This window comes from Prionailurus viverrinus, chromosome E3 (genome assembly GCF_022837055.1).
Source record: "Prionailurus viverrinus isolate Anna chromosome E3, UM_Priviv_1.0, whole genome shotgun sequence".
Lineage (NCBI taxonomy): Eukaryota > Metazoa > Chordata > Mammalia > Carnivora > Felidae > Prionailurus > Prionailurus viverrinus.
In genome coordinates, this window is record NC_062576.1 from 23,349,146 (window position 1) to 23,361,411 (window position 12,266).

General features: G+C 49.0%; 1 protein-coding gene across 1 annotated transcript in view; it reads left to right on the top strand.

Annotated features, from left to right (window-relative positions):
• The first annotated feature begins 1,282 nt into the window (after window positions 1-1,282).
• GGA2 (golgi associated, gamma adaptin ear containing, ARF binding protein 2) overlaps window positions 1,283-12,266 on the top strand; it is a 33,411-nt gene continuing 22,427 nt past the window's right edge. The window contains exons 1-4 of the mRNA XM_047839089.1: window positions 1,283-1,471; window positions 9,697-9,781; window positions 10,898-10,973; window positions 12,094-12,192. Of these exons, the coding sequence (XP_047695045.1) occupies window positions 1,369-1,471; window positions 9,697-9,781; window positions 10,898-10,973; window positions 12,094-12,192 (363 nt within the window). The 5' untranslated portion in view covers window positions 1,283-1,368. The remainder of the gene's footprint in view (window positions 1,472-9,696; window positions 9,782-10,897; window positions 10,974-12,093; window positions 12,193-12,266) is intronic.

Genomic DNA, 12,266 nt, shown 5'->3' on the forward strand with positions numbered 1-12,266 from the left:
CAAAGTGCCAAAAGCACTTCCAGGTTTATGTAAGGAAAATGTGGGACAAAGGTCGGTGGGTACGTGCAAGTGGGCACTGAAGATCAGGTCATGATTGTCTTAGGGTCAGGCAGGACGGGTCTTGCTGGCTCAGGGTGGTCCTTCTTGCTTGAGGGGGTAGTTTTGTTTCCCATCACGGGATGCTTTCCTCACTGGGGCCTTTTGCCTGTTAAGAGCTTGATCAATGAGAAAGTTTGAGGTCAAAATTAGAAAGATTGATGTACTCTTTCAGAGAGGGGACAAAGCCCCACAGCTACCTCTTACTGCTTCTAGGGTTCATTTGGCCATTCAACAAATATTTATTGGCACCTGGGGTTATAGAAGCATACAGAGTTTTTGCTTTTATTAGTGGGGCAAAACAGACAATGGAGTATCGACAATTTGTGCTTGGAAGGAAAATTATGCATTGCGTTTCTTCGTGGCACAGACATCTCACAAGGCGGTTACTCATAGATGAATGATAGTGATGCAAGTTATTCAGCGGGCTGGACAGACAACCCTCACTGCTGATGGAAAAGCTGGTTTTGTGTCCCTTTGTCCATGTGTTCCAACATTCCGTTATTCTGTATAAATTTACCTTTTTAAGCTTTTTTGGTTAACATTTTTTTAAGTAATCTCTACACCCAGTGTAGGGCTTGAACTTACCGACCACAAAACCGACTCTCATCCTTAGCAACTGAGCCAGCAGACGCCCCAACCTTTTTTCTCTTTTGAATGGATTATAGCATCTGCTTGCTGCCCTTCTAATTAGTTAAAATATTTAATACGTGCTCATTTCAATATGTGTGAGAATCATGACTTTTTCGGGAAAAATTATCCTTTAGCAAAATAAGCAAACCTGTAGTATATCTATGGTGTAATGTATGATGGAGAAAATAAGGGAGTATAGAGGAGAGCGGGCGTGTCATTTCAGAGAAGGTGGTGTGGTGCAAGACCCCGCTGGTTAAAAATACCCCCAAAATATACCGAGTTTATCTGAAATCAAATTTAAGTGAGCGTCCTGCATTTCATCCGACAAGCCTACTCCAAAAGGAGGAGAGCGCGCAGGCCTCGCGAAGTTGGCTTGATGGGCTTTGATCCCATTGCTGGTCGAGAAGACCGGGCGAACGCAGCCCCGACAGAGGGGAAGCATCTTGGTAAGATACCTCCCCGGGCCCCTAAGACCGCAGGGAGGCGGGGGCCGGAACGGTGGGCGGGGCCTCACACGCCCCCGCCCATCACGTGCCAAACCCGCGCCTGCCGCGTCGGCAGCCCCGGAGCGCGCCGGACGGCGGCGGTGGCAGCCAGAGGGGAAGGGGCGGCAGTGGCTTGAACAGCGGGGTTTGGGCCATGGCGGCGGCGGCGACGGTGCCAGCGGGGGCCGAGGCCGCGGCGGGGGCGGAGTCGGCCGAGGGGCCCCCGGGGCCGGCAGCAGCGCTGGAGCTGTGGCTCAGTGAGTAGCGGGGCCGCCCCTCGGCACGGGCCCAGAGCCACACGTGAGGCCTGGCTTCCCGCCTCCCCAGGCCTTTCTTCGGACGCGGCGGCGGGCAGGTGGCCGCGGGGAGGGGGCTGGGCTGGGCCGGGGTGCGGGGATCGGCCCGGGTGCGGCGCGGCGGGCCCGAGTCTACGTGCTCTGCTCCCCGCCACTGCCCACCATCACTGTCGTCGTAGCTCATAAACCTTAAAAACGTAATGGCTAGCGTTTGTTGAGCTTTTCTTTTGTGTCAAGTACTGTGCTAGAAGCAGTCCAGCCTTTGTTAAACCTCATTACGACCCCAAGAGGCAGCTTCTATTATTAACCACGTTTTGGAGATGGGGACGTTTACACTGAAGGGGACTGGTCTTATTCGTGCAAGCCAGGCAGCCTCTTGCGGTCTCTTTGGAGCTAGCACAGATCGCTGGCTGGCTGCGGTCGTCAGTGTCAAAACAAGCCCTTTATACCTTTTGCGCGTGTTTACTCTGGCCGGACTTATTTATGTGTATGGTTAGCTTCACGACAGCCCTCGGGGGTTGGGGTTGTTATGTCCTTGTGTTACGGATGAGGCATTGAAATTCAAAGAGGACAGAGACCGTGCAGCTTGTATTGGGCTCTGCTAGGTGCTGGAAATCCTCTGAGATGCATAACACAGGGCCCTTGATCACAAAGACGTTGTTTAATGGGTCCAAGCCCACAGTAAGGGCACCTTGTCATAACTAATGGACATTGGGGGTGGGGGCCCACAGTGGTGGTAGGAGTTGATCTGTTTACCTGGGGATTGTCACAGCAGATCTAGCATTTAAGTGGACAGTGTAGGCAAGAACATCTCTCAAGCACAAGAAACTGCATGTGCAAAAGCTGGGGACAAGAGAGTGTGGAGCACTCGGAACCAGTAGTTGGTAGTGCTAGAGTGCAAAGCCTGAAGAACAGAGCCTGGAAAAGAGGCTGCAGGGCTAATTGGGGCTTGTATGCTGCAGAAAGGAGTTTATATCTTATTCTGGGGTGGGGTTGGGGTGGAGTTTTCAGCTGGAGAATCTGATCCGGTACACCTATTAAGAGCATTACCTGCAGTCATGTGGAGCCAAACTGGTTAAGGAGGAGAGTAAATACAAAAGGTCTTTCGGTAGTGTTGGGGGGCTGAAGAAGGACAAAGGCATTGGGACTGACAGTAGAAATCATTAGTAGGCACAGTCCGCAGCCTTGATGCATTTAAATGGAGGCAGGAGACCAGAAGAAGTCTGGGGTGGATCTCTGGGTTCGGACTCGGGGTAACTGGTTGGTTAGAAATGACTCACCTGTGAGGAGGACTTGTTTAAGAAGGAAGGGATGGTTGAGTTGTGGAGTTTGAGGTGCAAGTGGCACAGCCAAAAAGAGACCTTCTCCAGGCAGGTGGTCAGCTGCAGAGAGGGTAAGAGCTGGAGGTCAGTGTGGGAATCTTCAGTTCATTGACAGAGAGCTTGTCCAGAGCAGAGGTTTGCAGATGGAGCGTGGAGAACCTCACCATTTAGGAAGCAGGTGGGGAAAGCAGCCTGACACGGGCGGAGCGGACACAGGCAGGGGGAGAGCTGGGAGGGCGGGGAGCCCCAGATCTCAAAGGAGGGGTGCAAGTTGGTAGGTAGCTTTGCTGCAGAAAGATGGAGGTGGGTCAGGCAGGAGAAGGGGGAACTTTGAATCTGGCAACTAAAAGGTTACTGATGAGGCATCTTTGAGTTAAATGGTGGGGACAAGCGGCTAATTAGGTGGTGGAGAACATGCCTAGACTGGAGTTGCCAAAAAGAGAGTCAGGTGGGCTGGGTGCAAGGATGGCTGTCAGCTGACCCGGTACAGGAGCTAACAGGATACAAGACTGCCAGAGGAGGGGGTTCTTTAGCCCCAGACGTTTTAGGCTACTGTCCCAAAGGTGCTGGATCTTCTAGTTCAGGTAGAGCTAGAACCTACATTTTTATGTAAAATCTCTTGAGTTTTGAAGAGTTGGCAACGACTCTGAAACATAAAGTTTGGTGTAGGGAGAGAGAGTAGCCCCTGGTCACTAGCCTTTTTTTTTTTTTTTTCTTTTTCTTTTCTTTATTTTTTTGATGGCCTTTGTGAAAGGAAGGAGGGAGGGTAGCTAGAGGGAATTCAGGTGTAAAGGAGATCTTACAAGGAGAGGGGCACTTGTAAGCCCCTCTTTAGCCTGTTGTTCCTTTGAGGAACTATCCTTAAATTCCAAGTCCAGTGCTGTAGCTCCTGGCAAGGGGCTTGAAGATGCTGTGGGAGGTCAGAGCCTGAGCAGAAAGGGGTGATTTGGCTTCGCAGAGAAGGGCACCTTGTGTTTTTCTGAATGTTTGGGGAAGGAGATAAAGATGATTACACATGCAAATAAGTTTCAGTATCACTGCCCCCATTCCCTGCTGAGTGTTGGGGGCTGCAGTGGAACCAGGGGATCCAGGAACGAAGTGGGGAAGTTTGGGAAGGGAAACAAAAGGGAGCCCACCTGTATGGTTGAGAACAGGGTTTCTCAACCTTGACATTGATGGCATATTGGGCTCCATAACAGTGTTGTGGGGCCTGTCCTGTGCTTGGTATAAGCTTGGTATAAGATGCTTGGTAGAATCTCTGGCCTCAATCCATTAGATGCCAGTAGCACACACCAAAATGTCCAGATAAAACCAAAAATGTCTCCAGATATTGCCAAATGTACCCTTGGGGAGAGGGGCAGGATCACGTTCCTCCTTCACACTTGAGATCCTCTGAGTTTGGACCTCCCAAGTGTTGATTGGACATCAGAAATGTTTCTTCTAGTCTTTGTGGTTGTGTGATTCTCCACCTCTAGTAGGATCAGAGGAGGCAAACTACGGTTGAAACTAGATTTGCTGGGGATGCCTTGGTGGCTCCGTCGGTTGAGGCTGAGCATCCAGTTTCAGCTGGGGTCATGCTTTCAGGGTTTATGAGTTCGAGCCCTACATTGGGCTCTCTGCTGTCAGTGCAGAGCCCACTTTGGATCCTCTCTCCCTATCTCTTTGTCTCTCCCCTGCTTGTGCACGTGTTCGTTCTCTCTCTCTCTCTCTCTCTCTCTCTCTCTCTCTCTCAACATTAAAAAAAATAAAAACCTTTAAACTAGATTTGCCGGGATGGGGGGAGTGGGGCACAGTGGACTTGGTGCTAAGCTAAGGAAGGACAAGGAGGTGTGGAGGGGGTGATGGTATGGCAAGGACAGTATAGCTGCGTTCCCTGAGTCTGGGCTGGATGGAGGCAGAAGTCACTTTAGCTGCAGTCTGATGACTGCAAAGTTCAGGTCACTAACAGATCTGGCCTCAGCGGGCAGGGCAGCTGTGTCTCGAAGACGGGGATAGTAGTAACCTGTCCTTGTTAGAGTTGTTAGTACATGTGAAACACTTAGAATAGTGCCTGGCATGTAGTGTTAAATATTATTATTATTAGTGTTTTCAGTTGTGAATGGGAGAAAACTCAGTCATATTGGCTTAGCAGAAAAAAAAAAAAGAAAAACTTTGGACCTAGAACTGGGGAGGAGTAGTTCTCCAAAAGAACATCAGGAAGCTGTTACTCTAAGCTTATACTTTAAAAATACAAATAGCAGGGGTTCCTGGGTGGCTCGGTGGGTTAAGGATCTGACTGTTCATTTCGGTTCAGGTCATGATCTTGAGGTTTGTGAGGTCGAGCCCCCACATCGTGCTCTGTGCTGATAGTGTGGAGCCTGTTCGAGACTCTCTCTCTGCTCCTCCGTCACTCATGCTATCTCTGTCAAAATAAGTAAACATTAAAAAAAAATACAAATAGCGGGGCACCTGGGTGCCTCAGTTGGTTAAGCATCTTCGGCTCAGGTTATGATCTCACAGCTCATGAGTTCGAGCCACATCGGGCTCTGTGCTGACACCTCACAGCCCAGAGCCTGCTTTGGATGGATTCTGTGTCTCTCTCTCTCTCTGCCCCTCCCCAGCTCATGTTCTGTCTCTCAAAAATAAACAAACATTTAAAAAAATTAAAATACAAATAGCAGCTCTGTGCATTCTGTAACCCTCTACCCTTAAATGTAATTGATTTTGGTTGCTGTTCCACATGACTGCACAGATATGTCTCATTTTGTTACTGAAAACCTCTATGTCCCTTTATATGGGTATACTGTAATTGATTTAACTCACTGCCCTCTTAGTGGGCCTTTTAGCTTCCTGGCCAGTCCCATGCTCTTCCAACCAGCACTGGGGCCCCTCGGTCTCTAGGATGGTAGCTGCAGATGTGCTGCCAGGGGCTATTTGCCATCTTCTGTGCTTAAAGTGGGGTGCTCGGTAAATCCCTTTCTTCCTTCCACCTGGACCTACTCCCAGGTGATGTATCCTGTCTTCCTTCCAGCCCCCCTTTTGTGCCTCTTTTGGAGTTGGGGTGGTCAAATTGCAATCTATTTATATGCTCCCAGCTTCTGGCAGGCTGAGCTCCTTCTTTATCTTGGAGCATGGCATAGGAGATTCCTGTGGTGGGTCTCGGTACCCAAGACACATCCAGTGTGCTTAGTTGAATGACTGCTGGACTACTGTAGGGGTCAGTGGGTGCTTCCCGAAGGATTTAATTCTAAATGCTCCTTGAGGCGACTGCTTGCTTCCCCACAGCCCCAGGGTTCCCCTTTCTAGCACAGGCTGCTCAGAGCGCCACAGTCATGACTCTAGTGGTTGGTTGGCAGCTGGTGTGAGATGATTTGCCTTCTGATTTGGTCACTCTTAGATGAGCTATTTCACTCAAGGCTGGAGGGCTCAGCTGTTTCCTTAATACCTCTCATCCTGCAGCAGGCTTGAAATGGATAGAAACATTGCTTTTATTAAGCAGATAGATGGTGGTAGTGTTGTTTGTCCTGCCCAAGTGCCAGCTAAATAAATCCACTAGGATGGCCCCCGGGGAGGGCTGTGGCAGTCACGAGAAACAGAGAAGGGGTTCTTTGAGTTCTTCCTTGGCCATGCCCTGCTTGCCCCCAGCCACTCCTTGGGGCAGATGGGTATCCTACAAACCTGGGTCAGTGCCATGGCCTGATCAGACCCAGCTGATGGTCCCCTGGGGGTCGTTTTCTCTGGAGCTGCTCGAGGCCTCTGAGATAGCTTGACAGGCCAGCATTACGTTTTGGGAAACCCAGTTGTTTCAGAACTGGAATACCCATCTCCTGGAGTCAGAAATATGTCCAGCCAACTGGTCAAACTGTGTATAGCAAAGGGTGAATCATTCATTCATTCAATAGATCTTTGTGCCGATTACTATTCTAGGTGCTAGAGCATGTGAAGGTGAATGAGACTGATCTTCTTGCTTTAGGAAGCTGATGACTTAGTGGTGAGAAAATCGAAGAAACTAGTTCTCAAAGAGGCCTTGTCTCTGTCAAGGAACTGAGTTTACCTTGAGAAATGTTTGGGCCCCGGCTTGGGCCAGACCTGAGACTGAAGTTCCGTTCCTGTTGTTTTCCAGTTTTTGTGGCCAGGTAGGCTTCTTTACCTGTAAAATGGTGAGATGATGGTGGTGTTCTCCCTTCTGAAGATTAGAAGGAAGGGAGGCTTGGAAAACACTCAGCCTGGTGTATGACACGTAGTAACTTCTTAAAAAAAAAAAAAAAAAAAAAGAAAAAAGCATCTAATACTATTATTGCTATTATTTGGAGGCTGGGATAAACTTTGAGGGAATCCTCATGATACAAATAAAAAAGAAACTCTTACGCTGTATAGATCTAGCTGCTTTGCCTTGGCTAAGGGTTTGGAACATGACTTAATTTCATAGAAGTATTTTCTTCCTTTGGAAAAGCTGGTGCCTGTCTAACTCTTTTCACTTGGTGGTGGGGGTGGGGAGATGCCGGAGGAGGAAAGCTGGATTCTGTAGGTCTCTGCCTCTGGGTCCAGTTGCATGTTGAGGTCTGAATGCCTGGAGGCGTCAACATTGACTTTGTAGTGAACTAAAACTTCAAGAAGCTTAAATAGGGCAGAATTATTTTAGATGAGTCACACCTCCTTAATCAGAATCTCCGGAGTCACTGCTTTAAATAATTTATTTCATGAGTAATTATTTTGTGCCTTTGAGTAAGACATTGTACTAAGCACTGCAGGGAATATATGGCTTTTGCCTTCTAGAGTATTTTTTTTTTAATGTTTGTTTGTTTATTTATTTTTTATTTATTTATTATTAAAAAAATTTTTTTTAACGTTTATTCATTTTTGAGACAGAGAGAGACAGAGCATGAATGGGGGAATGTCAGAGAGAGAGGGAGACACAGAATCTGAAACAGGCTCCAGGCTCTGAGCTGTCAGCCCAGAGCCTGACGCGGGGCTCGAACTCACCGACTGCGAGATCATGACCTGAGCCGAAGTCGGATGCCCAACTGACTGAGCCACCCAGGCGTCCCTTGTTTGTTTATTTTGAGAGAGAGAGAGCTCAAGTGGGAGAGAGGCAGAGGGAGAGAGAGAGAATCCCAAGCAGGTTCTGTGCTGTGAGCGTGGAGCCCAACACGGGGCTTGATACCATGACCATGAGATCATGACCTGAGCCAAAATCGAGACTCAGACACTCAACCGACTGAGCTATCCAGGCGCCCAGGAGAGGATTTTCAAGATATAGCATAGGGAAAGAGCTTTGAAGAGGAACAGGTGAGGGAATGTGGGCATTGCCAGCCAGAATGGTGTTAGCGTTTTGAGTCTTACTGTTGAGGTGGACAGACACATGACTTCCACATGACAGAAGTGTGACTGTCATCAGGAAAGGTTATACTCTGCTTGACCCTGGGATCTTTAGTAATTGGAAGGGAGGAGAATCTCGGGGGCTAGAGCAGTGGGAGGAGGTTTTGGGAGAAGGTGGAAAGTCAGATGGGCCTTGAAGAATGGGGTAGGATTTTGAGGAGAGGAGTAGAGGGTCAGGCGAAAGGAATAATGTCAGAAACAGAACCCTAGAATCAGCCTATTGTAGAGCTTGAAAGATCTTCTCTGTCAGGATCAGGAAGGTCTTTCCCTGGAGAGGTGGGTAGGCCCCAGAGAACTGGACAGGAAGGAGTTGGGGTGGCAGTTAGGAAAGCCTAGGACAGAGGCCTCCCAGCAGCTCCTTTGTGAGAGAGCAGAACCTGGTTTAGTCTGGGGCGGGACACGCGTGATGGACACACTTTCTGGGCGACTAGACAGGAATTCTAGGCAGCAGCAGCAGGAGAAGAAGCTGCTGTCATCCAGCACCAGGAAGGTCAAAGATCGCCCCTCCCCTCAGTGGAACATGGTCTTAAGTTAGGCTTCTGATAATGCTCCTTCTGGAGGTGTCTCTGTCTGTGCCCCCATGCCTTCGACGCTTGATGTCCTCAGATGTCATCCAAATACTAATGTCCAGTGCAGGGGACCCTAGCATGATTGGATCTGGGGTCCCTGGGAATGTGTAAGTTTATGGAAAGGAACAGCATTTTAAATTTTTTTTTTCAACGTTTATTTATTTTTGGGACAGAGAGAGACAGAACATGAACGGGGGAGGGGCAGAGAGAGAGGGAGTCACAGAATCGGAAACAGGCTCCAGGCTCTGAGCCATCAGCCCAGAGCCCGATGCGGGGCTCGAACTCACGGACCACGAGATCGTGACCTGGCTGAAGTCGGACGCTTAACCGACTGCGCCACCCAGGCGCCCCCGGAACAGCATTTTAAAGAGTGAACGTGAGGAGGTCCTTTTATCAGACCACACAAGCTGCTGTTACGTGGAGAAGCTTCTTACATAGGACGCTCAAAAAGCACTTCAGTAAGCTGAGGGTTAGTTTGAAGGGTATTGTTTTTGAGGAGACGGTGGGATGACCAGGTGGAGCCACCTAGAGCCTTGTGGTATGTTCTAAACTTAGTTCACACAGTTCAGAAACTTACAACTAACCTCCCAGATTCTGGTCCCTGCTCACTCTCGTTGCAGGGCCAAAGTGGGGAAGTCCTGATGGGAGGCATGAAGGAGGCACACACAGGCCAACCCCTGCCCCGGAAGTAGAGTCTCTTGTAGGACAAGAGCTTTTGTGTTCATTCAGTCAGCAGATCTTCACTGCAGCCTCATCATGTGCCAGACGCTGTGCCTGATGGTGGCCAACTGCACAGCCAGGGTCCTGTCCCTTCAGCTCTCTGCCTGCGAGTTACGATCCCCTGCAGGAGTGATATGACAGTCCTTGGCTGCCACTTTATTTGCAGGGGGGTGGGGTGTATGTTTATTTTTATTCTTTATTTTTATTTCCTTGACAGATAAAGCCACAGACCCAAGCATGTCGGAACAGGATTGGTCAGCTATCCAGAATTTCTGTGACCAGGTGAACACTGATCCCAATGGGTAAGGTGACTTTCACACACATATACACACACCTCAGATAAGGGGGATACGTCAGACTAAGGGCATGTTTTTGTCTCATGGGTCTGTTTTACTTAAGAGAAAGAAGGTAAGGCTCTCTTTCCTTTTTTTTTCCCCTCCATGATCTGAGAACACTTTTTCCCAAAAGTCATGTTTTTCTGTTTGTTTTTAAACAGAATAGTCCACTTGTAATTGGCAATTATTTGGAAAGAATTTTAGTGTTAGAAGACACTACTGTTGAGGAGACCTCTAAATGTTACGGGTCGGATGTAGCAAGGTTATGTAGCAATGCAATAGAGATCAGTGTGTTCTCCATAATTTAAATGTCATCTTTCTTAAGAATAAGCAGGAAAAGGGTAAGATTTTGTTGATTTCTGTTCCCAAAGCATCTGGATAGGAACTGAAGAATCAAGTCAGTCATCAGTTGTTTAATCTACGTGTTGTTGAATATTCAGCATTTGGAAATGAGTGAGAAGTTTGATCACACTTTCTGCTCTAGTGTTTATTGAGCATTTGTCATCTGACAGACAGGGTCTATACTGCTCGTGACCTCGTTACACGCAGATCTGGCCCTGGGTGTTCAGCTTGCACTTTTAGAGATGTTAGGGGTGGGTTGGCTATGGGCAGGATGATATGCTGCTGTGGACGAGAGGAGGACAGCAGGTGCTGTCACTGCAAGAAGGGTGGGTAGGGGGTTGGTCTCCTCAGAGGCACGTGGGTGTGCTGGGTGTGAGTCAGTCCACCTCTGCTCTGGGACCTGTGCTTCTGGAAGAGAGGTGACTCGACTGAGCATACTCAGCCATACTGGTTGGTTTCTTCCTGTCCGCCCGTAGCCCAGGTCTCTCTGTTTTCCTTTATTTTATTTTCCTAAAAACTTTTTTTTTTTTCAATGTTTATTTTTGAGAGAGACAGAGTGTGAGCGGAGGAGGGGCAGAGAGAAAGGGAGACTCAGAATCCAAAGTAGGCTCCAGGCTCTGAGCGGTCAGCACAGAACCTGACATGGGGCTCGAACTCATGAACCCTGAGATCGTGATCTGACCTGAAGTTGGACGCTTAACCGACTGAGCCACCCAGGCGCCTCTCTCTGTTTTCCTTTAGCCCAACCCATGCACCCTGGCTACTGGCCCACAAGATCCAGTCTCCACAAGAGAAAGAAGCTCTTTATGCGTTAACGGTGAGTTTGGCTTGCCCCTTAGCGTAAGCTTGCCTGTCGTGACACTAGAGAGTGCTGGACCCCGGTCGCATTTCAGTGTGGTGGAGGGCATCTAAGAGGGAGTTCTGGGCTCGGGTTGCCCCATCTGAGGTCTGTTTCTAGAGAGCAGCATTGAGCCCGCTGTGTGGGGAGAAGAGAAGGTTTTATTTCCTTTTGTCTTCCGGAGACCAGGGCTGACAAGTTCAAGTGCCACATGTACCAGGGCCTGACAGGTCACATAAATGAGTGAGCCGCGGGGTGAGGACGGAAACACAGGCGTGGGCTGCCATAGCACAGGGCCAGCTGGCTGCTGCCAGGTGTGAGTCTGGGCCCAGAGTTGCTAGAACTTTGTTTTCCAAGAGAAATTAGAAATTCAGATTTTTAGATGAATTCTCTGAATTCATCGATATTTGTGACTAATTTGAAATGTGAAACAGTAGTGTGGACCAAAGAAAATACGTGCAGGCCCATCCTGCCATGCTGGTGTGAGATGAGCTGTGAAGCAAGCAGGCAGCCTTTGGCTGAACAGCCCTTGTGCTTCACATACCAGATTCCTGCCTCTCAGGAGGAGATGATTCTCTAGCCAGTTTCATCTGCCCAAAGGGTCTCCTTTAAAGGTGAGGTGGCCTCTGGGTACATGTCACCGAGCTTCTGCCTGGGCACAGACCTGATGGTTACAGTGAGATCAAACAGGTTGCATTTTTTCCTTAGTCTGAAAATGTCACCCACCCTTCCTCAAACTTCAGTGTCTTTGTAGTCTTTTTTTTTTTTTTTTTTTAACATTTATTTATTTTTGAGACAGAGGGAGACAGAGCATGAACAGGGGAGGGTCAGAGAGAGAGGGAGACACAGAATCTGAAACAGGCTCCAGGCTCTGAGCAGTCAGCACAGAGCCCGACGCGGGGCTCAAACCCACGGACAGTGAGATCGTGACCTGAGCCGAAGTCGGACGCTTAACCGACTGAGCCACCCAGGCACCCCTTCAGTGTCTTTGTAGTCTTGAGGAAACATTCACCATGGTTCCAGCGAATGCTCGTCAGATTTGAGATGAGTCCTGAAGCCGGTGGTTTTCCCTTCTCATGGGGGTCCTGTGTCTGTGCAGGTGCTGGAGATGTGTGTGAACCACTGTGGGGAGAAGTTCCATAACGAGGTGGCTAAATTCCGCTTCCTCAATGAGCTGATCAAAGTGTTGTCCCCAAAGGTGAGCACCGTGGGCTTGGCCCTGTTCCCTGTACTGTACCTACCCTCATCCTTCCACCTCTTGTCCCCTAGAGG